This window comes from Xenopus tropicalis, chromosome 6 (genome assembly GCF_000004195.4).
Source record: "Xenopus tropicalis strain Nigerian chromosome 6, UCB_Xtro_10.0, whole genome shotgun sequence".
In the NCBI taxonomy this organism is placed as follows: Eukaryota; Metazoa; Chordata; class Amphibia; order Anura; family Pipidae; genus Xenopus; species Xenopus tropicalis.
The window spans coordinates 79,266,026-79,292,214 of NC_030682.2; the positions used below are offsets into that span (position 1 = coordinate 79,266,026).

Genomic DNA, 26,189 nt, shown 5'->3' on the forward strand with positions numbered 1-26,189 from the left:
AGGCTTTCAGGTTCTAACTGATATTCTGTGCTTATAAAGTTGTTGTTTATGCAGAGGCATTTCACTAAGCAGTCCTGAAATGCTGTACTTTTTGAATTTGAAACAGTACAGGGACTTTTTGCTCAGTGGACTAATGCAATAAAAATGCAGAAATGCTTGTTTACAGCTATGAACTCTGTCTTGTCATTTTAGCATTTTGACTACCACTGATCTTTGTAAATGATAATCTGCTATAGACTTTATTCACACTGAATTATCAGGGTTCAGTATTCTGTTGCTTAGTTTATTCCCTCTGTCCTGAACCACATACAAGTCCGTCCTGAAAACACTTTACATTTATTACATGATTGTCAAAGACAGACCCTCACAGACAGCCCCATTTCAGTATTATGTGGGTCTCTGGCACTAATACAAGGAGCATGCACACTGAAGTCAGAACCAGATTTGCTTCCAGTGTACATGCTTTTAGCAATTAGCAGTTAGTGCCAATGGAAGGTAAATGGGAAATGTCAGAAATCACAGCTCACACCTATTTAGATTCACAAAAGATCAGATATTGAGATCAGACACAGAAGAGTTCAGTCATTTGTATCCAGAATGTTGACAAAATAAGCTAGTGCATCATTGGAAGTAATTTGACACTGGGGGGTGTGCTCCTTATTCTGCTTCCTATTGGTTTATGAGTCTTCATCAGAATGTCCTTTAGCTGCTTGCTTATCAGAGAAATTGCCACAATAACATGTTTGTTTCTTTGCAGCTTTATTGACACAACCAGGATTTGGTACAAGTCCTTATAGTAATGTATTATGCACCTTTTTCTAATGTAATACATCTGCTGCATAACTTGCTGTTTCTTTAAAAATAATTGATGACAATGATCCAACTATAATTAAACATTGTAGAACATATCTTGCTTCCTCATACACAAGTATAACAGGGGCATTTGCTTTATTTAGAGCATTTGTCACACTGAGTATCTAGCCCAGAATTTGCAGTGTGACCTGGCTTAAATCCTGGATGTCAGTTGCTTACTAAACTTTTAGTATGTTATACATAGGCCAGTTCTAAACAACCTTTTAATTGGTCTTCATTATTTATTTTGTGAGGTTTTTGAGAGGACACTCAGTAGCCAAGAAACTGTTGCTCTGTGAGGCTACAATTTTATTGTTATTGTTACTTTTTAAGACAATCTCTCATTGCAAATCTACCTTAGAAACTCCCTGGTTGCTAAGGTACTGTGGATCATAACAACCAGATAACTGCTGAAATTTCAAACTGGAGAGTTGCTGAACAAAAAGTAATTCATTTAAAAACCAACATGAAGACCAGTTGCAAATTGTCTCAGAATATTACTCTCTATATCATACTAAAAGTTAACTCAACCCCTTTAAAGATTTAATTTAGACTTAATAATGTATCTCAATATATATAGCTGTAATAAAAGGAAATTTTATTGTGCCTAATGACCCACCCTTGAAAATTTTTAGGGTCCCAAACCTTAGATCACTGTTTTTATCCTATCTTTCAGGGGACCCAAATTATGTTGATAAATCAGTTTTGTGATCAAAAAATTGGTTAAAAACCAATCATGCACATTAATAAAAAAGGATCACGAGGCCCCATTCTATGCAGCAAGCTTTTGCTTTCATTGCTAAACGATTCATCCCACCAAATGCCACTAATGTTCAAGCACTACTAAACTGAATCATTTTTACAAGTTTCCCCTCTTGAAACTACTATTTGGCTATACAACCTCTTCAAACTGGGCACCTGATGACTCCCAAAAGCAGTGCAAAAACACAGTTAAACTCTAAATGAATGAATATTCATTGGAACAGAATTAATTTTTTTTTGTGTATAAATGAATACTTTTTATTCTGACAGCAGTGTTCCTTGTAATTTGTATTGTGGATGGAGATACATAAATGGTTCTTGACTTGTATATCTCTTTCTATTAAATTGGTGGTTCTGAAAGCATAAGCCACGGATAAAGCCATAAAGCCATATAATGAAACTTGGTTTTTGACATGTACTGTGGTTTCTGTGTCTTAAAGCATTAATAATTAAATGAATAATTAAATATTTTTTACACTTACCCCCCCCCCATCATATGTAAAAAGAGGCACTTTAATTGTTTTTTTTTTGATTGGTTGCTACAGGTAACTGCTCCTGAGCAAACTTAGTGCCTTTTATTACATAACCCCCTAAACGTTTTATTTGTTCTGCACTATTTATTGGCAAAACAGTTCCAGTTTTATATGAGGAAAAAAAATTAATTCTCATGATTGAACCAGTGAATTAGGGTTTCCTAATGCAGGGTTATGCCTATAAAACCCTTCGAATTTTTAGGTCCTCAAAAGGACAGGTTAAGACCTGTCTCTGCCATTGGTACTTCGCTTCAAAGGGACCTAACCACAAAAAAATTTATGTATAATTACTCAGAGTGGCCCTTTTAAATTTTTACATTTATTTTATAGTTTTAGATTTTTTTTTCGATATAAGTACAGTAGTTTCACAGGCTTTCAGCTGAGCAATTATCTGTGAGGGTCAGATGTCAGTGTGTATGCAGTTCCTGTATTCATTTAATCCTAGAATTGCTCTTCTAATTAACTAGAAGTTTGGTATTGGAAGTCTAAACTTAAAATGTCTCAGAAACTCCTATTACTAGACTGAATGTAAATTGCAAAAGTGTTCAGAAAAGCACTCTTGAGTAAGCTTAAATCAATTACATGTTTGAGTTTGGATCCCCTTTCGGAACCCAATGGAGCCATATATCATAATGTTCTGGACTTTGGCAGTGATCATGCACTAAGGCTTTACTTTAAAGTTGCCCCAATGTGTGTAACGGTGCAAATTCAGCCAAATGCAGTGAGCCACAGCAACTGAACATCCATTTGTTTTTTAATATTTGAACTACATTAGACCAGCCAAAGGTATCTGCTCATTTATAGCTAAGGAAAAGTAGAATAGAGGCAATATATCTTACTAGTAAATACATCCCTTTTTTAAAATCTTTTATTATTATGAGGAAACAGTGTGTGACAAATACTAAAGTGAACTTTCATCAGACTTAAATTCTCATTCTCTATAGGTGTTCCATGCTGAATGGGAATTTAAGTTTGATGAATGTTCCCTTCAGTATCTGGATCTGAGATAGAAGCCCCCTAAAACATTATGAACGCCACAGCCTGTATGCACATTATAAGTTAAAATAAGATATTTTTGGAAGGGATATCATTCTTTATTGGAATATTGGTGTGCTTGTCTCTGTTCCATTGCATGTAGATCTTCAGACAGTGGGTCAGGCTCTGGAAAGCTTATAGCACCCTACAAGAGCTGCATCAGATTGAGTGCAGATTCGTTTGTTTGGCTGATAGAAGGGGGAAATAGGGTAAGTATGTGGTTTCTAATAAAAAAAATATACTTTCCATTACTGATTAACACATGGGTACCCCCACATTTGTGCAACATTTACTACTGATAAAGTCAAACAAGTGCCTTATTATTATTGTACATAATTTAGACAGCATGTTTATCTTGACACGGTTTCATTAGAGTCTGTGGATGATGATGATGATGATGATGATGATGATGATGTGAATGATATTGTGGATTAGATTGTAAGCTCTACAGGGCAGGGACCTCTTTCCTACTGTGTCTCATACCACATGGCACTTATATATATATATACAACCCGGATTCCAAAAAAGTTGGGACACTAAACAAATTGTGAATAAAAACTGAATGCAATGATGTGAAGGTGCCAACTTCTAATATTTTATTCAGAATAGAACATAAATCACGGAACAAAAGTTTAAACTGAGAAAATGTACCATTTTAAGGGAAAAATATGTTGATTCAGAATTTCATGGTGTCAACAAATCCCAAAAAAGTTTGGACAAGGCCATTTTCACCACTGTGTGGCATCTCCCCTTCTTCTTACAACACTCAACAGACGTCTGGGGACCGAGGAGACCAGTTTCTCAAGTTTAGGAATAGGAATGCTCTCCCATTCTTGTCTAATACAGGCCTCTAACTGTTCAATCGTCTTGGGCCTTCTTTGTCGCACCTTCCTCTTTATGATGCGCCAAATGTTCTCTATAGGTGAAAGATCTGGACTGCAGACTGGCCATTTCAGTACCCGGATCCTTCTCCTACGCAGCCATGATGTTGTGATTGATGCAGAATGTGGTCTGGCATTATCTTGTTGAAAAATGCAGGGTCTTCCCTGAAAGAGATGACGTCTGGATGGGAGCATATGTTGTTCTAGAACCTGAATATATTTTTCTGCATTGATGCTGCCTTTCCAGACATGCAAGCTGCCCATGCCACACGCACTCATGCAACCCCATACCATCAGAGATGCAGGCTTCTGAACTGAGCGTTGATAACAACTTGGGTTGTCCTTGTCCTCTTTGGTCCGGATGACATGGCGTCCCAGATTTCCAAAAAGAACTTCGAATCGTGACTGGTCTGACCACAGAACAGTCTTCCATTTTGCCACACTCCATTTTAAATGATCCCTGGCCCAGTGAAAACGCCTGAGCTTGTGGATCTTGCTTAGAAATGGCTTCTTCTTTGCACTGTAGAGTTTCAGCTGGCAACGGCGGATGGCACGGTGGATTGTGTTCACTGACAATGGTTTCAGGGAGTATTCCTGAGCCCATTCTGTGATTTCCTTTACAGTAGCATTCCTGTTTGTGGTGCAGTGTCGTTTAAGGGCCCAGAGATCACGGGCATCCAGTATGGTTTTACGGCCTTGACCCTTACGCACAGAGATTGTTCCAGATTCTCTGAAACCTCGGATGATGTTATGCACAGTTGATGATGATAGATGCAAAATCTTTGCAATTTTTCGCTGGGTAACACCTTTCTGATATTGCTCCACTATCTTTCTGCGCAACATTGTGGGAATTGGTGATCCTCTACCCATCTTGGCTTCTGAGAGACACTGCCACTCTGAGAAGCTCTTTTTATACCCAATCATGTTGACAATTGACCTAATTAGTGTTATTTGGTCTTCCAGCTCTTCGTTATGCTTAAATTAACTTTTTCCAGCCTCTTATTGCTACTTGTCCCAACTTTTTTGGGATTTGTTGACACCATGAAATTCTGAATCAACATATTTTTCCCTTAAAATGGTACATTTTCTCAGTTTAAACTTTTGTTCCGTGATTTATGTTCTATTCTGAATAAAATATTAGAAGTTGGCACCTCCACATCATTGCGTTCAGTTTTTATTCACAATTTGTTTAGTGTCCCAACTTTTTTGGAATATATATATTTATTGTATTTATTTATTATATCACTTGTCCTCCCTGTGTGTAATTTTGTATTCTGTAAGATTGTACAGTGCTGCGTACCCTTGTGGCGCTTTATAAATAAAGTTATACATACATGATATACAGTGCTCTCAGTGAAACTAAGCGTTTGCCTTGAGTGTCTGATAAAGCATTTCCTGCTGTCTTCAACAGGAAGCAGTGACATGCAATTATGGGAGTTTTAACTTCCTAGGTTTATGATATAACTGCAGCAATAAAAATGTAATACAGATAAACAAAATCTTCTCTGAAAAATAAAATATATCCATATATTTGATGAGCCCAGAATAACTAGCTAAAAAGAGACTTCCTTATGCGAAGGGTTTAAAAGGATAAGGAAAGGTTAAAACTAAGTAAGCTTTATCAGAAAGGTCCATGTAAATACATTAATAAACACTTAGGGGCACATTTATTTATCCACGAGGCTCCGACCGTTCGCTCGATCGGTCCAATCGTATTTTCCGCAGCTTTTTTGACGCTTGCACTACTTTTTTGGAGCTTTCGCGACTTTTTCTACGCTTGTGCGACTCTTTTGTATTTTTTGCGTGAAAAAATCGGATCTGTTTGTCAAAAGAAACACATTCATTTGCTTCTGTTGTGTACACAAGGGCTTCTGTATCAGACTTCCTTCTATCAGCACAAATCTCCATGGCACAGCACAAGCCTGCGCAGCTTGCTTCTCTCCCCCTCCCTGCTGTAATCTGAGCCCAGAGCTCTTGTGCAGGATAAGAAAGTAATGTTACACAAAGCCAATATGGCAGCTGCTTTCTTAAACAAACATGGAGAGCTTCTAGGGCTGTTTACTCAGGTATGGTAAAGCTTTCTACAGAATAAAAATAACGACAGACAGACATTTTTGTCTCAGTATTAAAGGGATGGTTCACTTTTAACTTTTTCAGCTTTCAAATAAAGGTCACTAATCCTGGCAGCCAAAAACTATTGCTCTGTGAGGCTTTTATTTTATTGTTATTGGTACTTTTTTTTTTACTTATCTTTTAATGCAGACCCTCTCCTATTTATATTTCTATCTCTCGTTCAATACACTGCAGGATTGCAAAGGTTAAAGAACCCTTTCAACCAGATAGCTGCTAAAATACCAAACTGGAGAGCTGCTGAATGAAAAGCTAAATAACTAAAAAAGAAACAAAAAATAAAGACCAATTTTTTCAAATTTTTCTCAAAATATCAATTTCTACAACATACTAAAAGTTCATTTAAAGTTGAACTACCCCTTACACTTATGACCATCTAAATGCAGGCACAGCACTAGGTGTTAAAGACCGAGTGCATTTTATGTAAGAATTAAGCCTTATATTACTGTTAACACCTTGTCCCTTATACTGAGGCAGAGGTCACATTTTGAGGCTGAGCCTTAGGGCGAAGACAGACTGGTCGATTAGAAGCCACGATTTATTAAAATCAAGTCGCAGCCACTAATCTCCACCACTAAACGTAGCAGCGACTTGTACAGTGTTTTGAACAGAGGTTAGTTGCTGTGACTGTGTTTTTAGTTGCCGCAATTAATCACCCCGTCTGTCTTTGCCCTTAAGGAGCCTTTGCACTTTTCACTGACCCCATCTCAAAGTATTGGCCAAATAAAAAGTGCAAACAAAGGGTATTAAAACTCATGTCTCAATCAAGTGCCTATCTTATAACATATTGTAACTGGCACAATGTTTTGAATACCAGAGCAAATCCAGGCAAGATTATTTTAGTTACCAGATATTCTAGAACAGTTGCTCTGATACCGTTAACAGTAAAATATGGCTTCCATCCCACACAATTGTATATACAGCTGGGGTATCTCTGTGCATAAATGACCACAATTTTGAAACAGAATTTAAAAAGAACAGACTAATTACCCATGTAGTAATATATTATCAAAATCATAATACGAAAATCATTATTTATTGTGAATTACGCACATTGTATGTGTGGATTACTTTTGCTGTTATCGACATCTGGTGTAAATTTCATGTCAATAGCTCCATTAGAAATATATTTACTGAGAAAAACATTGACGTGTTCAATACTTATTTTCCCTGCTGTATAGTCACTTTTTTGCATGCTAGAGATGCACCAACCTTAAACTGGGCCCTAGTGCTTAAAGGACATGTAAAGCCTACATTTGCCTACAATGTATATCAGTTGGGCATGTCTCCTCTGCCCAAATGGCATTATTTGTACTGCATATATCGCCTCCACTTGCCAGCACCATCACATTATCCTAAGGGCTCTGGCCTTGAGAGGAAACTTCCACGATTTCAGGTAAATCGCGGCGCTGCGTATGCCATCCCACCGGCGTTTTACATTTTTTGCAGGTGGGATGGCATTTCGGGGAGATTAGTCGCCTGCGAACAGGGAGATTTGTCGCGGGCGACTAATCTCCCCGTGTGCCAGAGCCCTAAAGCAAATAGCAGCTTTCACCCCGTGGCCATTTTTCCTCTGATACATAATCAGATACATTTAAGTTTGCAAACAGCATACACACACACAGACCCTTATTCAGCATACATTCCATCAAGAATACAGATTCAAACAAGCAGAACTGTCTGATAAAGTTCTGCTTTGTTTAAGCTGAGCGCAGGAGAGTTGGTTGGGAGAACAACTGAGCATGCCCCCAAGCCAACAGCCAAAGCAAATTCTAGAGGGAGGGGGCCGAGTGGGTTACAGGAGGAGAAAGAAATCCAAGTGATTAAGGAGATGTTGCAGCCTTACTATTAACCCCTAGACAACCAGTGTGGCAGGTATTGAAAGATTTCAAAGAGGCTGTTCACTGATTACATTTTTGTGTGGGGGGTTTACATATCCTTTAACTCTTTTACTGCCAAGCACGTATGGCATACGTGCTGGCAGTAAAAGGGCTTAAACGCCAACGACGTGTCTCATACGTCGTTGGCGTTTAAGCGCTGCCCTCTGCAGCGGCGGCATGTGCCGCCGCTGCAGAGGGCTTCTAACAATGACAGCCCCCCTGGGCAATGTGCCAGGGGGGCTGTTATCAGGGTCCTGCGAGCCGATCGCTCGCAGGACCCTCCAGGAAGCAGCAGACGCGATCGCATCGCGTCTGCTGCTTCCTGCTTCCTCCCTCTCCCCCAGCGCCGGCCCAAATGAGGAAGGAGGCGATCGGTCTTCAGGAACAGGTAAGGAGTTTTTTTTTTTATTGCATTTACACACTTTTACACACTTATACACACATTTACATACATTTATACACACTTACATACATTTACACACACTTACAGTACACATTTTAGCATTTTTTTTTTTTTTTTCATTTTTCACACTTTTATACACTTATTTACACTCATATACACACTTACACACTATCACACAACTTTTACACATGTACACACATGTATACACAAACACTTTGGGTTTTTTTTGTTTTGCTTTTTTTTTTTTTTTTTTTTTTCATTTTACCACTTTGTTTTTATTTTCTTTTACCTAAAAACTGTTTATTTTGACAGCGTAACTATTGGATCAGATATTCTGGCCACTAATTACACTGTCATGTGACTTATTTTGTTGTTTCACTGATTTGCACAATTTTTGTGGTTTTATCACATTTTATCCCTATATAAGTGTTCCTGATCTGTTTTTAGCGTAGCTTTGCCAGGTGTAACTTTGGTGTACAAAAATAACTTTACCTATTTTGAATTCATCAGAATGTGTACTTTCCAAAAATATATGGTTTTCTGGGGGTCACTGTATAGTTAGGGGGGGTTACTGCACATAATACACTGACAGGGGGCTCTGTGTGCAAAAGCTGAGTTGGCAGGCGAGAAATCCTTATGCGCTATTTTCATTTAGGGTTCAGTACATACCGCAGACTTTGGTATATCTATGCATATTGGGCATCAAACTGTTCAGTAGGCCTCTGGTGTTCCTATTTGGGTGACTTGCCTTTGTACGCAAGAAATTGTGTGAGATAAATGCGGCAAATTGCAACATTTTTAGGCGATTTTCTGAAATGTCATAAAAACCGATAACTTTAGGAAAGCTTTGCGGCTTGGTACTTTGGTGTAGAAAGGACTCTTTACCCTTGTTGGATTTGTCAGAATGTGTACTTTCCAAAAATATATGGTTTTGTGGGGATCTCTGTATAGTTAGGGGAAGTTTTGGCACATAATACACTGACAGGGGGCTCTGTGTGCAAAAGCTGAGCTGGCAGGCGAGAAATCCTTATGCGCTATTTTCATTTAGGGTTCAGTACATACCGCAGACTTTGGTATATCTATGCATATTGGGCATCAAACTGTTCAGTAGGCCTCTGGTGTTCCTATTTGGGGTGACTTGCCTTTGTACGCAAGAAATTGTGTGAGATAAATGCGGCAAATTGCAACATTTTTAGGCGATTTTCTGAAATGTCATAAAAACCGATAACTTTAGGAAAGCTTTGCGGCTTGGTACTTTGGTGTAGAAAGGACTCTTTACCCTTGTTGGATTTGTCAGAATGTGTACTTTCCAAAAATATATGGTTTTGTGGTGGTCTCTGTATAGTTAGGGGAAGTTTTGGCACATAATACACTGACAGGGGGCTCTGTGTGCAAAAGCTGAGCTGGCAGGCGAGAAATCCTTATGCGCTATTTTCATTTAGGGTTCAGTACATACCGCAGACTTTGGTATATCTATGCATATTGGGCATCAAACTGTTCAGTAGGCCTCTGGTGTTCCTATTTGGGGTGACTTGCCTTTGTACGCAAGAAATTGTGTGAGATAAATGCGGCAAATTGCAACATTTTTAGGCGATTTTCTGAAATGTCATAAAAACCGATAACTTTAGGAAAGCTTTGCGGCTTGGTACTTTGGTGTAGAAAGGACTCTTTACCCTTGTTGGATTTGTCAGAATGTGTACTTTCCAAAAATATATGGTTTTGTGGGGATCTCTGTATAGTTAGGGGAAGTTTTGGCACATAATACACTGACAGGGGGCTCTGTGTGCAAAAGCTGAGCTGGCAGGCGAGAAATCCTTATGCGCTATTTTCATTTAGGGTTCAGTACATACCGCAGACTTTGGTATATCTATGCATATTGGGCATCAAACTGTTCAGTAGGCCTCTGGTGTTCCTATTTGGGGTGACTTGCCTTTGTACGCAAGAAATTGTGTGAGATAAATGCGGCAAATTGCAACATTTTTAGGCGATTTTCTGAAATGTCATAAAAACCGATAACTTTAGGAAAGCTTTGCGGCTTGGTACTTTGGTGTAGAAAGGACTCTTTACCCTTGTTGGATTTGTCAGAATGTGTACTTTCCAAAAATATATGGTTTTGTGGTGGTCTCTGTATAGTTAGGGGAAGTTTTGGCACATAATACACTGACAGGGGGCTCTGTGTGCAAAAGCTGAGCTGGCAGGCGAGAAATCCTTATGCGCTATTTTCATTTAGGGTTCAGTACATACCGCAGACTTTGGTATATCTATGCATATTGGGCATCAAACTGTTCAGTAGGCCTCTGGTGTTCCTATTTGGGGTGACTTGCCTTTGTACGCAAGAAATTGTGTGAGATAAATGCGACAAATTGCAACATTTTTAGGCGATTTTCTGAAATGTCATAAAAACCAATAACTTTAGGAAAGCTCTGCAGATTGGTACTTTGGTGTAGAAAGGACTCTTTACCCTTGTTGGATTTGTCAGAATGTGTACTTTCCAAAAATATATGGTTTTGTGGGGGTCACTGTATGGTTAGGGGAAGTTTTGGCACATAATACACTGACAGGGGGCTCTGTGTGCAAAAGCTGAGCTGGCAGGCGAGAAATCCTTATGCGCTATTTTCATTTAGGGTTCAGTACATACCGCAGACTTTGGTATATCTATGCATATTGGGCATCAAACTGTTCAGTAGACCTCTGGTGTTCCTTTTTGGGGTGATTTGTCTTTATCTGATCTTTATTAAGAAATTGTGAGAGATAAATGCGGCAAATTGCAACATTTTTATGCGATTTTCGAAATGTCATATAAATCTGCAAACTTAGGAAAGCTTTACAGCTTGGTACTTTGTAGCAATAAGAAATATTTACCCATAGATTCGGGGGGATGTGTATTTTCCAAAAATATATGGCTTTCTGGGGTGAATGTACTTTTTTTGTAGCATTATCCCACATAAAGGATGTAAATGTGTTGATTTTGCAGGAGCTGAAATGATAGATCATATGGGGGTATGTTCCCATTGGGGCCCCTACATGCCACATACTTAGGTAAACCTATACATATTGGGCATCAAACTGTTCAGTGGACCCCTGGCGTTCAAATTTAGGGTGTTTTATCTTGGTACCTAACACTATGTGGGAGATAAGATGCTGCAAAGTGGAAGCTTTGAGGGGATTTTTGGAAATGTCATCAAAATTGCTAACTTTAGAAAAGCTGTGCGGCTTGGTACTTTGGAGTAGAAAGACATGGGTACCCATTTTAGATTCGGAGGAATGTGTACTTTCCAAAAATATATGACTTTCTGGGGTGAGCGTACTTTTTTGTAGCTTTATCCCACATATAATAATGTAAATGTGTTGATTCTGCAGGAGCTGAAATGACAGAAATGACAGTTCATATGGGGGTATGTTCACATTGGGGCCCCTACATGCCACATACTTAGGTAAACCTATACATATTGGGCATCAAACTGTTCAGTGGACCCCTGGCGTTCAAATTCAGGGTGTTTTATCTTGGTACCTAATGCTATATGGGAGATAAGATGCTTCAAAGTGGAAGCTTTGAGGGGATTTTTGGAAATGTCATCAGAATTGCTAACTTTAGAAAAGCTGTGCGGCTTGGTACTTTGGAGTAGAAAGACATGGGTACCCATTTTAGATTCGGGGGAATGTGTACTTTCCAAAAATATATGACTTTCTGGGGTGAGCGTACTTTTTACTAGCTTTATCCCACATATAATGATGTAAATGTGTTGATTTTGCAGAAGCTGAAATGACAGAAATGACAGTTCATATGGGGTATGTTCACATTGGGGCCCCTACATGCCACATACTTAGGTAAACCTATACATATTGGGCATCAAACTGTTCAGTGGACCCCTGGCGTTCAAATTCAGGGTGTTTTATCTTGGTACCTAATGCTATGTGGGAGATAAGATGCTTCAAAGTGGAAGCTTTGAGGGGATTTTTGGAAATGTCATCAAAATTGCTAACTTTAGAAAAGCTGTGCGGCTTGGTACTTTGGAGTAGAAAGACATGGGTACCCATTTTAGATTCGGGGGAATGTGTACTTTCCAAAAATATATGACTTTCTGGGGTGAGCGTACTTTTTACTAGCTTCATCCCACATATAATGATGTAAATGTGTTGATTTTGCAGAAGCTGAAATGACAGAAATGACAGTTCATATGGGGTATGTTCACATTGGGGCCCCTACATGGCACATACTTAGGTAAACCTATACATATTGGGCATCAAACTGTTCAGTGGACCCCTGGCGTTCAAATTCAGGGTGTTTTATCTTGGTACCTAATGCTATGTGGGAGATAAGATGCTTCAAAGTGGAAGCTTTGAGGGGATTTCTGGAAATGTCATCAAAATTGCTAACTTTAGAAAAGCTGTGCGGCTTGGTACTTTGGAGTAGAAAGACATGGGTACCCATTTTAGATTCGGGGGAATGTGTACTTTCCAAAAATATATGACTTTCTGGGGTGAGCATACTTTTTACTAGCTTTATCCCACATATAATGATGTAAATGTGTTGATTTTGCAGGAGCTGAAATGACAGAAATGACAGTTCATATGGGGTATGTTCACATTGGGGCCCCTACATGCCACATACTTAGGTAAACCTATACATATTGGGCATCAAACTGTTCAGTGGACCCCAGGCATTCATATTTAGGGTGTTTTATTTGGTTACTTTATGACCTGTAGGAGATAAGATACTATAGACTGGAAGCTTTGAAGCGATTTTTAAAAAAAATCACAAATTTTGATAAAAACCAATAACTTTAGGAAAGCATTGCGACTTGATAGTTTGGAGTAGACAGACAGTTGTGCCTATTCTGTATTCCCCAGAATCTGTTCTTTCCAAAAATGTACAATTTTCTGGGATTAACCTTCTGTTAGTGGAATTTTGGCCTTGAAATCCAAAGTATGCAGTTTTTTTGGAGCAGTGCTTTGGGAATTTGGTAGTGTACTGCTGGGAGTTTTTGACCTATACAAGTGAGAAATCTCCATAAAACTATATATATTTGGTATTGGCACGTTCAGGAGACATGGGACTTTCCAAATCAGTTGTATATTCGTGCATAAAATAATTTTTGTTTCTAGTATGTGTGATTATATTATGGAAAATTTGTTTTTTTTTGCATTTTTAGACATTTAGAAGCCTATATCTTGTTACAGAATTGGAATTACACAAAAATTCTACCATATTTTGAAAGCTTAGGTTGTTCTGAAAAAAACGATATATTGTTTTCCTTGGTAAACTAAAAGTCCCCCCGAGGAAAGGCCCCTAAAGTGAAACAGTGCAAAATGTTCAAAAACTGTCTGGCAATACAAGTTCCGCTTTGACCAAAATGGCTGGCAGTAAAAGGGTTAAGAAGGATAATAATAAACTTGAGAGAGTGAAGAGATGTACACCTAAAGTGGCAAAAGGGAGGATTAAACTATGAGTCACGGGAAAATATTTTTTTTTTTGTGTTGGGGGGGGGGGGGGGGTAAGCAGGTAAAAGTGTTATGTGTATATGTGTGCACTAGGGCTTGTTTGAAAGGGTTGAGCTTGATGGGCTTTTTTTAACAGTGGCATAACTATCTATATACCCCGCGGTCACAGCAGGGCCCAGCCCCCCTGCCCAGCCTCTTTTCTACCTTAAAAATGGCTGCATGGTGTCGGATGAGAGGTGCGGTGCAAGTAAGCCGGGGGGGGGGAATATTTGAGGGAGCCTGGAGCGACCAAGTTACACTACTGCTAACTATGTATACAGTATTACAGAATTCTGTAGTCTACACTGCAGTATAGATAGGAGAAGCCACAAGTTTTGTAACTGTGGTTATATTTCTACCAATACACATGAGATTCTTTATATACAGGAAATGTCAACATGCAATATTTTTGTATCCTTGGTCTGTTGGCAGCTTTTATCATCCCTTGTATGGACATCTTAACATTAGTAAATGGGGCCTACAGTTTTTTTTAATAAAAACAAAAGTTTTGCAAAGCAATCAGCTGAATTTTAGAACTTAATATTCTTTAAGGAAATAGCTTATTGCTATTCTTCATTTGTTTTTGTTTATGAACTAGGATACAGTACTCCTGAAACCAGGAGTTGTTATTATGAAAGTGTTTGAAATGGGTGTTGTCTAATCACTCCACAAGATAATGTGCCAGCAGGCTGGGACTGAAGCACAGCCCATGAGATCCATGGCTCGCTCAGCTCTATTTATAACAGCCAATCATTGCTCTCATGCTGTCTGCTCCATTCAAGACAAGCTGACACACACAGGAAGAACATAAACACAGACTCGGAGCTCACATAGCTTGCTCAGACTGTCTCAGCTCTCCTTACAGTCGCGGCCAAGTTCAAAAGACACATCTGTACTTGGATTACTTTTTTGGCACAAACAATTTTTGGAGAAGGCAGAAATGCCTGAAGGAGAAGATTCAGATCCACATGGAAGGTACTGGAAAGTAAATGTGCCTTGCTAGGAAAGTGTTCTTTTGGGTTGATTTCAGTGATATACACATTTGTAAAATTTGTCATGAATTACTGTTTGCATTTGTTGCTTCTGTTTGTATAACATTGTGTTCATTTGCCCTCTGTTGTTCATTGCTAATTAAACTGTTATAACTGATATAAATAGCATAAATATCTTTCTCTTTTCATAGTTTTTGTCCCAATAACATACTCATTTTCCTAAGAAGTTGTTAGTATATTTGTACAAAGGCCCCCCTGTGGTGGTCATCAGCATTCCCTCACAGGGTGCATTCCAGTCAGTCAGCAGTGGCATGAGAGTCAGTCACATTCAGCTCTGACCGCCAAAGGGCATCTGTTGGACTAACAATAGAATTTAGTTTTTTTTTTGTGTACAGTGATTAATTTTTTGCATTGTCTTAAGGTTAGATGTTATATTAATACTCTCTTCAGTATGCCCAGTATGATGATATCTAGAAAATAAATAGGAATTAAGCCATTAATATTCTTCTATTCAGGCATTCTCCTATTTATATTACAATGTCTCATTCAAAGCACTGCATGGTTGCTAGGGTAAATTGGAGCACAGCAACCAGATAGCTGCTAAATGCCATACTGATAAGCTGTTAAACACAATCTGATTAATTCAAAAACAAAAAAAAATTTAAAAACTGCAAATAGCCTCAGAACAATACTGCCAACAAAATGCAAAAAGTTAATTTAAAGGCAAACTACCCCTTTTAAGTAATATTTCATGACAATGAATATGTTGCTTTTGGTGGCCTGTTGTAAGTTTCCTATTAAAAAGTAACAACCAGGACTTCAGCAAATTCTGCTTTCAATAGCAATTACATTTACACCTAACTTTTAAAGCGCTAATAATTTTTAATAATTGAAATTGGAATTATGTTTTCTTTTATTAGGCAAAACAATTATTTTTGGGGTTGACATGTCCTTTAAGGTTATGGCCTAAAAATGCACCTTGGAAGATAGATGCAACCTTATGTCATGTTTGCTGTGATTCTGGTCTATAATTGAAAGCAATCTTCAACTGTTCCTGGTACTTTGTTCTTAGGAAAAGTCTCTGCAACTAAATGACCCATAAGGCATTAGACTATGTATGGAAATGTCAGGGCCTTATGGTCTTTACAGGGTTGAAGTCAGGATCAGGGAGGAAGCTGAGTTCAGAAAATTATACGCCGTATCCATGGGGTAAAGCAAGTCTCTTAGTCAAATTCAGGCTAAAAATTGTGGCAAGTAAGAACAAAGCTGAAAGAAACGTGTAGATTGAGCCAAAACAGTAATTTAATGCACCAAGGAACTTTACAATGAAAGATATATATTGAGGCATTGAATCCGGGTCTTTGGTGTCCTTTCGGTTTGAATTTTCACGCCAAAGTGGCATGTGATGACATCATGCAGCAACAGTGTGACAATGTGACATTGTGGCCATGGGCACTGCCTTCTTTGGAAGGAGGCAGAGTGCTTCTAACCAGAGAACTCCTGACAGGGCATCCCCTGGCACACTCCTAGTTAGCATGATTTAGAATCTTGCTTCCTTATTATTGCTTATTTGTGCCCCTAGACCAGCTCATATCATCATCATCATTTTTTTTTATAATACAGAAGTCATGAATCTCTCTCCTATTTAATGAATGGTGCTTAGTGGTGTAATTTATCACATGACACACTGAAACTTGTGCATTAGAATATGTAATGTACTCTCTGTTGTAAAATATGAGGAGTCAGTTCGAGAGCTGCTCCTGCCATGAGGCAAGGTAAGAACTTTCACCCAGCTATCAGCACAAGAGCCACAATATAAATTTTTGCACTCTACATGGGCTTGGCACAATTTACATCCTTCTTTTAGCCCTTAATATATTAGCCTGCATGTATTTATGCGCACATTCAGCTTCATGCCTAAATTATATGCTATGTATATGCCTGCTATATAAATAATGGTATATACATAAAGAACAATAAATACTAATATGGGACAGTTCAGGGTTGAATTTTCAAATTCATCTTATCATTTATCATTTAAGGAATTTTTTAACATGTCCAAAAAGGTTCCCAAATGAATCTATTTAATATAAAGTATTGTTTTCTAAAGGCAATATCTAATAGCACCAGTAATTTTTTCTCAGGGGGAACAGCAATTGATTGAAAACCTCAATTTAGGAGATGTGGGGTTATGAAGATTTGAGCAAGTATTGTAGGGTTATGAACACTTGAGCAAGTATTGTGAGTATTAGTGTAATGCAAGTCATTCAGTAGGATGCTGACAGGTTGCCCTGTGCCATGCTCTGGATTTTAAATCCTGCCCAAGATACATCTGGAGCAGATACTCCAGATGCAAGTTCTTTAGTAAGTCTAGTGAGGATCATCATAGCTAAACCAGAATATAACCCAGGGGTGGGCAAACTACGGCCGCGGGCCACATCCGGCCCCTTGGCCTTTTTAATCCGGCCCGCCGCCGACGCCAAGTCTCATCACGCGAGACTGGAATTAAAGAGATGAAGGGGGTGTAACGCTGGCCTGGCCCTGCCCGCCCTGGCCCGGTCCGGCACGGGGGTAAGTAAATGTGGCCCGTGAGCCAAAAAGTTTGCCCACCCCTGATATAACCTATGGTACACATGGCATTTGATGTTATTATTTTTCTGTTACTGAGAATGCCACAGGTTGCTTGAACCCACCTCTTATTGCAGTGAATAGGAAGTTAATGGGAAATTGCTTATAGTCTGTATTTTTATTCAAATCCATTGTAATTGGAGGCAATTTCAAACAAGTCATGCAATTGTAACCAAGATTTTATTTCCAATTGCACTTAATAAGAATAATATATTAACTTATTAAGGATTACATCCTTGAAGCAGTGTTTCGACTTAATAAGCCACTCTCTTTGTGCAGTAGTTCATGTTTACTTAACCACTTATCTTTTAAGTATGGCTTCCCTGCTGTCTCCTTCTTGTGGTTTTTCTTGTTTCTTTTTGTATCCATTTCATTAGAAAAATAATGTTGATTGTGTATGTCTACTGTAGGACTGTGTAACTGCTCAGTCTGTAATTTTGTAAATATGGGAGCAGCTGTGGTTGAAGTGGTATGATTTATTTACCTTTCAAAACATTTAACCACTTACATTTACCTTTTTGTGTGAACAGTTTGCCACTGTCTGTTATTGCAGTACCAATAAACCAACAGACATGTAAATTATAAAAACAGATACTTTCCCATCTCTTGAAAACTTTCATAGAGTTCTCACAAAAAATGTATATTACCTGTGTATGTCATCTCCTGATTGTTGTTGTAGCAAATTAGATGAAAGCAAGATGACAAGCATGTATAATGGCAATTGTACATGGCTCATTCCAATCCTCTTGGCACCTGAGCAATTAGTAGCTCTGTAGCTGTGATTGTCAAATTCTTTGAGTTCAAGTCCCCATGAAGGTCCAACCAGTTAGCTTATGAAACTGGTACATGTTTGAAAAATGTTGGTGTATTGGTCATTCAGCCATAGTTTGGGTGAAGTTATTCACCCCAAATTTCAGCCTAACTGTCCTTCAAGCTGGGCCTTCAGGTGTAAGTAGTAAGTTCTAAAGGCTATTTTCCCTAGTTCTCATCCTAATTGGTGTGTCCCTCACAACCCCAAGTGCCACTGTTCTTAGGGGGCTCTAAGAGATTGAAGTTGAAGCTCAGTCTACCTGAGAGGAACTTCCTTGCTTTCTTCTTTGTTGTATAGGATTTGTTGGTGCAAATTTACAAAGGGTGAAAATGTAGTACATGATGGCGAGGTTAGTTTTCATCTTTGTCTCTGTCTCTGATCCAACATATAACAGGAAGGAAAATAATTAGTATACCTGCCTTTATTAATTCTTAACTGCACATAGCAAGGCAAAACAATCATATCAGGTTTATCCCGCTATCCCAGCACAGGGGGAGGGGCCTCAGGTTTATTATCCATGGTTTAAATTCCACAAATATCTATCCTGTGGCATAACAAAACATTACAGACGCTCAGAGCAAAGCATTTTTATGTTCTTCCAAACAGCAAATTACTTGATTTAAAAAGATAAATACAAGTTGCTCAATAGTTAGGGCTCATGTTCCCCCCCAACAGCCCTTAGACCCCAGCTGTCGCTATGCCAACGTTCTCTGTTGTTACATGCCTGTATATATATATATATATATATATATTAGAGCTGGGCGGTATGACCAAAAATTTATATCACGGTATTTTTCAAAATTATATCGGTATCACGGTATTTGACGGTATATAAATAAATAATAAATATTGGTGGCCAGGGCCCCTAAATAGTTTGCTGGCACCCCCCCCATACATAAAAATTGGTGGCCACCCATCCCCCCCACCCTCCACCCTATACATAAATAGAAATTGCTGGCCACCCATACCACTACCCCACCCCCCAAGACCGTGCCAATAAATTGCAAGGTGGCCAGGCAGGCACCGCCATAAAATACGCAGGATTGCAGGCCAGGCACCCCCGAAGACAGCGCCCCCCCCATGCACATTGGTGTTCAGTGGAACTTACCGAACTTGAGGTTCCTCCAGCGATGCGTCCGATCGATGCGTCCTAGCGATGGCACTTTTGTAGAGCGCTGACGTCGCGTGCGCGCTGACGTCACAACCCGGATATACTTAGAAAAAAATTGCAGGAGGCGCGCACACCGGTATTGGGGTATGTTGAAAATTAATATCATTTTTTTAAAAAAAAAACGGTATTTGGTTTAAAACAGTATACCGCCCAGCACTAATATATATATATATATATATATATATATATATGCAATTTTGGCACCCTTTTGGGTTTAAAAAGCGTTTGCATTACACATTGGTGTTGTTGTCCCTGATGAAAGTTCCAGTTGGAACTGAAACGTCGGATTGAATAAAACCTCACTTCTACATTTATCTGATGTCTCCAGTGTGAAATGCCGTCATTTTCTCTGTCTATATATATATATATATATATCTCATATATTAATAAATGTAAAAAAAATATACATTTACCAAACATAGTTACATAGTTAGTTACATAGTTACATAGGGTTGAAAAAAGACCTGTGTCCATCAAGTTCAACCCATCCAAGTAAACCCAGCACACCTAACCCACACCTACCAATCTATACACTCACATACATAAACTATAAATACAACCACTAGTACTAACTGTAGATATTAGTATCACAATAGCCTTGGATATTCTGATTGATCAAGAACTCATCCAGGCCCCTCTTCAAGGCATTAACAGAATCTGCCATTACCACATCACTAGGAAGGGCATTCCACAGCCTTACTGCCCTCACCGTGAAAAACCACCCACGCTGCTTCAAATGGAAACTCCTTTCCTCTAATCTAAAGGGGTGACCTCTGGTGCGTTGATTGTTTTTATGGGAAAAAAGAGCATCCCCCAACTGCCTATAATCCCCTCTAATGTACTTGTACAGAGTAATCATGTCCCCTCGCAAGCGCCTCTTTTCCAGAGAAAACAACCCCAACCTCGACAGTCTCACCTCATAGTTTAAATCTTCCATCCCCTTAACCAGTTTAGTTGCACGTCTCTGCACTCTCTCCAGCTCATTAATATCCTTCTTAAGGACTGGAGCCCAAAACTGCACTGCATACTCAAGGTGAGGCCTTACCAGGGACCTATAAAGGGGCAAAATTATGTTCTCATCCCTTGAGTCAATGCCCTTTTTTATACAAGACAGCACTTTATTTGCTTTAGTAGCCACAGAATGACACTGCCTGGCATTAGACAACTTGTTATCAACAAAAACCCCTAGATCCTTCTCCATTAAGGATACCCCCAACACACTACCATTCAGTAGATAGTTTGCGTTTATATTATTTCTACCAAAGTGCATAACTTTGCACTTATCAACATTGAACCTCATTTTCCAGTTTGCTGCCCAGTTATCTAATTTTGTCAAATCGCTCTGCAAAGCGGCAGCATCCTGCATGGAACTTATAGTTTTGCACAATTTAGTGTCATCAGCAAAAATAGAAACAGTACTGTCTATGCCCACCTCCAGGTCATTAATAAACAAGTTAAACAGCAAAGGCCCAAGGACTGACCCCTGCGGTACTCCACTAACCACACTGGTCCAATTAGAAAATGTTCCATTTACAACCACTCTTTGTACTCTATCCTTCAGCCAGTTCTCTATCCAATTACAAATATTATGTTCTAGGACACTGTAATGTCCTGGACAAATATATTGTTTGCCTGAACCCGAACTCCATTGAGTTACAAAAGTTAGATAAAGTAGACCACAAGGTATAATGTAACATAAGATCATCAGTAGTGTTCATATAAGTGTCATGAGCTGATCATTCTGGTGAATGTTTGTTACTAGGAAAATAAAGAACAGAGACATGTGACACCTAATAAGCTACTGTTTGGATGCTCTGTTTATTTTTGCTTCTACTCCAGACCAGCCCCCTCTCCTGAATTTAAAAAAGGAAATGTAATATACTGGAAAGAGTAGCAAGAACATGGCTTGATGCCCTTCCTGGCATTTCCCTAGTCTAACAAATACCAGAGTAGAGGAAGAGAGGAATTAAAACTGTCTATAGCTGTGCTGTCTGCTGAATAAATTGCAGTGCTGCTGCTACAGTTTTTTATTTTCAATACTTATTAGCCCCTTGGTTAGCTTGGGCATTACAATTTACATAGCTACACACATTTTAATGTAGCTTGCATGCACACACCCAGATGTTCATTATTTGTAGTGATTTGTAATGTACATATCAAAGTGATTCATTAGCACATCTGCAAATGATGTCACTTAAGCAGAGAGGTGGCTAGGTGGTAACATAGACACCCGAAAGTCATGTGCCTAGCAACACAGGCAGTGGTGGCTGGATAACTTGAAGCATAAACACCTGGACATACTGTATGTTCAGAGTAACATGGTCAATGTTGCCTGTGTGCAAAGTAACAAGGTATATATTTTAGGGGGACTGTTGGCAATATAGCATGGGAAAGTAACTGTAGGTAGGTACATTACAAATAAGATAAGATACATTGTGAGGGTCCTGACTGATGCAAAAATTCTATAACTGTAACAGATCATCTGTCTATAGTGTTGTCTATGGTGGTACAGCTAGGAAGACAAAACATTGCAAAGTTCCCTGTGTCCCATTACACAAATAGCCAAAGGATAACTGAACCGTAATAGAATCCCCACCAAAATATTTTTTTTAAGTCAAACCATTGTCAAAACTCCATGCATGCCACTTAAAAAATGTGGCGCACATGGAATGACCACTTAAAAAATGTTAAATAAAAAAAGACTCCACAGAACGGATAACTGATCTAAATCCAAAATCTAAGGATATTAGAAGCCACCAAGGTGTTCAATGACCTAAGACAACATAAGGCCAAATGGCACCTGTAAATTGTATTGCAATTTGTATGACATGATTCATGAGTATATTAGAAGCCATCTCAGTTTCATGGCCTATGTAAAAGCACTTTGTTTTGTGCCTTTCTGTGTTAATTAAACTACTTGAAGACTTCTAGAATTCTAATTACTTTATATTTTACTATATTTGTATATTAATACAGATGTAGGAGCAAGAGTGAAAAGCACCTTTTCAAGCTCACCAAATATTCTATAAAAGACAGATTTGACAAGTTGCAGCCATATATTCATGGGAAGCATAGCACAATATACTTGGCTCCCTGTGAACCTTAAGATCTTTTACAGAAGTGTAAAGGATGACTTATTATGAACAATCCTACATCTCATAAAAACCGAAGGCTGCGCTCTATGTTCATACAAATAGAAACTACAAACATAACTATACATACAGAACTGTAATGCAACAGTGCACTAACACATAGCAATTAGTTGGCAATTTAGTTAGTGGTTTCTGAGGGGTGCTAAATCAGTGCAACTTTACACTCATTTAAATTTCCATTATTCATTTTCAGATATATATTTTGTTAATAGAGCTTGCAAGTGGATTGTCTGAATATATTTAAACTTAGTGCAAGTTTTTTTTATTATATCGGTACTTATTTTTTTTTTTATAAATGTTCATTTTAAAGGAAAACTATACCCCCAAACTTTGTAGGTCTCTATAAAAATATATTGCATTAACAGCTCATATATAAAACCCGGCTTCATCTAAATAAACCATTTTCATAAAAATATACTTTTTTAGTAGTATGTGCCATTGGGTAATCCTAAATAGAAAATTGTAATTTTAAGAATTAAGGGCCGCCCCCTGGGATCATAGGATTCACAGTGCACACAAACAAGCCAAGGCACACATACATGCTAGGCCCCATCAGCCAATGAATGGGCAGAGTTCTGCCTTTTACTTCCACACTACCTCCTGTTACAGCTGCATTATTTCCTGTCAGGTGATCTCTGAGAGAGCACACAGCCAATCACTAAATGGCGGATTAAGGGAAAGGATGTAAATTGGTAATATTTACTGATATATTCCAGTTTGGCGAGATTCAGTCTATGTAAATACAGCCATATGCACTCATAGAAATGCTGCACTGAGTCCTCTATCAAAATAAACACAGGGTTTCTTGTCTCCGTTTTTGTAAACATGTTCTTAGGGTATCTAACGTCAGAAAAATTCTTCATTCCCGGGGCCAGAGTCTATGCAGTTATAGCACTAGAGCTGCAGCAGAAAGCTACTTAAAATGGCAGCTGCAATCTTAAACAAACAGAGAAAGCTACTAGGGCTCTTTACTCAGGTATGGTAATGCTTTGTGCAGAATAAATATATTGTTCTAGGTGTCACTAATGTGGCAAATCTATTGGCAGTAAAATGCCAAAATAACATTCCTTCTATAAGGGTGCCAGTATGTTTTCAAAACTTTAAATAATTGCTTGAATTTTACTCTGGATGTTACAAAGCTTGTTCTTTATAGGAACAAGTTGTACTGAACCTTATTCAGGAGGAGGGACACTTTTCAGTTTTTTATTTGTAAATAAGGTTGAAAACTATGTAGTGTGTTCAGATACATTCAGGTACATAGAATCCCAATTAAATTCATTTTAAATTCAGGTTGTATCACAACAGATCGTTGTAAAATCCAAGGAGGTGAATACTTATACAAGGCACTGTATACATGTATACAAACGTTTAGGATTTTTAAGTATTTCAGGGGAACCAACCACAATAAATAAAAATATGTTAGTGGTTGCCTATACCTCACTTTGTAAGGTAATTTATGGGACTGATTCTTTAATACTGACATTTGTTTTCCAGTTGTCATAGCTGTGTTCACAAAATTCAGTTTGCTGGGAAGACCATGTGGTATTTACTACTGAGGCACATGTTGATAGTCTCACATAATTAGAATGTTCCAGCAGCTCATCGTGAGAGATTTTGAAATCAGCTTACCAGACTAAAGTGGCATTTCTGTGAAAAGGCTTCCAGAGGCTGGGCAGGGGCTGGTCACTAAGAACACAGACAGGGTTGCCTCACCACAGATCACTATACAAGAGCACGAGAACATTAGTCATCCCCTCAGAACGGGACGTGTATTGGTGCCAATTATGGAAGGGTTTTTTTTTTACACTATGATGAGAAGGGGCAGCTGTTTGAGCCAGATGGCAGGTGACTGTCCTCTGGCTGTTTATGTTTATCCGTGTTTGTGTTATAGGCCTGATTAGATGCAGTAATTTGGAAAAATACCAAGATTTGTGTGCAGATCAAAGAAATTTGGTTCCTACTGCAAAACAGTGTCTAATTTCTGCTTGTATAAAAAAGTGTTCTGAAATCTGATGTGTTGTATGATACTTCATTTATGCATATAACTTTGTGAAGGAAAGCACAGGTGCTTCAGAGCACTGCAGTTAAAATAATAATATTTTTATATTACTTTTCTCCCATGAAGCTCAAAGCGTTTAAAGGATAAGTAAGCCTTTTATTAAAAAGTCCCTAAAATACTCTATACAAAAAATACTCTATACAGCCTCCAAAAATACTCTATACAAATAATACTCTATTCAGCCTCCAAAAATGCTCTATACAGCTTCCAGAATAACATTCCTTTGGCCCTGCATCCATACTCATGCAGATTCTGTATCACAAGTGTCAGGGAAACGCCACTCACAGACGCGCCTGACACCGGGACGGGGAACAAGGGGGTTACACTCAGTCACCTTTCACACCTTTCAAGCACCCCCAAACAAACCACCGCCCCAAATAACTCTATTCGCTGCCACCATCTATCATTAACAGGCGATATAAACCTAATTACCCAAATATATCATACACAAACTTTCCTACTGCAGTGAGGGATAGTTCTACTAATTTAACAGCACATTCCAGCAGCCACGGTTAATTTACATCCACACTCTCCTGCTGACAGTCCACTAGCTAATTAGCATCTACACAGAACTTGCCCCCTCTCCTTGCTCAACACACACACACCAAACAGTTAATACACCTCTAGGCCTGAGCAGTCATACAAGGGACGTGGGAATCGATATAGAGCCAAAGGACAGAACTTATTAAATTTTATATTTAATATTACAAGGATAAACAGTGCATTTTAAAAAGATGTTACAAAAAGAGACATATATAAAACAGTCAATAAAATAAAAGGGGATAAAAACACAGAGAAATCTTGAGTACGTTACCGAATATCTTGTGCCCTCTGAGGCAAGAGGTTGGAAACCCTGAGCCCATCCCCCAACATAAGTTGCAGCCTCCAGAATGAGCTATCAGTACCTGGGTGTGTACCCTTTTTATCCTTCCTGCTGGGCCCCTCCCTCATTACCGTATGCATGAGGGGGAAGTGCCCAGGAACTTGTCACATGACCCCCCCGTAGAGCTGTACTGTTGACATTTTTATTTTCCAGCTATCCTTAAATACTTATGGGTATTCACCAGAATTATAGAACCATGTGCATTATGTGGGAAATGGAATTCTCTTTTCGTAAACACCAAACACACCCGGCCTAACGCATATTAATGTGGTTTTATCAGAATATTGGATGATCCCGCGAGGGATCATCATAACATAGGAGTGTTTGGAGTCTGTGGGGAGCTCTAGCTACAAGCTAATGACTGGGCGCCATGATGTTTATCTTTAGTAAAAGATATTTATTCTATGGGCCTAAAGAAATGTTAGCTAAGAATCTGCTAAGAAGAGACAGACCCCCACTGTAGCACAGGTATGATAATTTGGTTACCCTTGTTGATTTATTCTGGCTCTTCACACTTCACCAGCCAACCTAACTTC

At 38.7% G+C, this 26,189-nt stretch overlaps 1 protein-coding gene and 1 long non-coding RNA gene across 4 annotated transcripts in view; one reads left to right on the forward strand and one right to left on the reverse strand.

Moving 5' to 3' along the window:
* Window positions 1-26,189, forward strand: part of retreg1 (reticulophagy regulator 1) — a 64,320-nt gene that overhangs the window by 14,538 nt on the left and 23,593 nt on the right. The window contains 1 exon segment of one of the 3 annotated variants that reach the window (NM_001126975.1): window positions 14,781-14,932. The exons of the other annotated variants lie outside the window; for them this stretch is intronic. Within the exon segment in view, the coding sequence (NP_001120447.1) occupies window positions 14,898-14,932 (35 nt within the window). The 5' untranslated portion in view covers window positions 14,781-14,897. 3 annotated transcript variants of the gene reach the window in all.
* LOC105947658 lies at window positions 16,929-19,537 on the reverse strand. Its single transcript, XR_001171087.3, has 2 exons — window positions 19,497-19,537; window positions 16,929-18,763 (listed from the first exon to the last, which is right to left on the reverse strand). It is a non-coding gene; the product is annotated as an uncharacterized LOC105947658 (long non-coding RNA).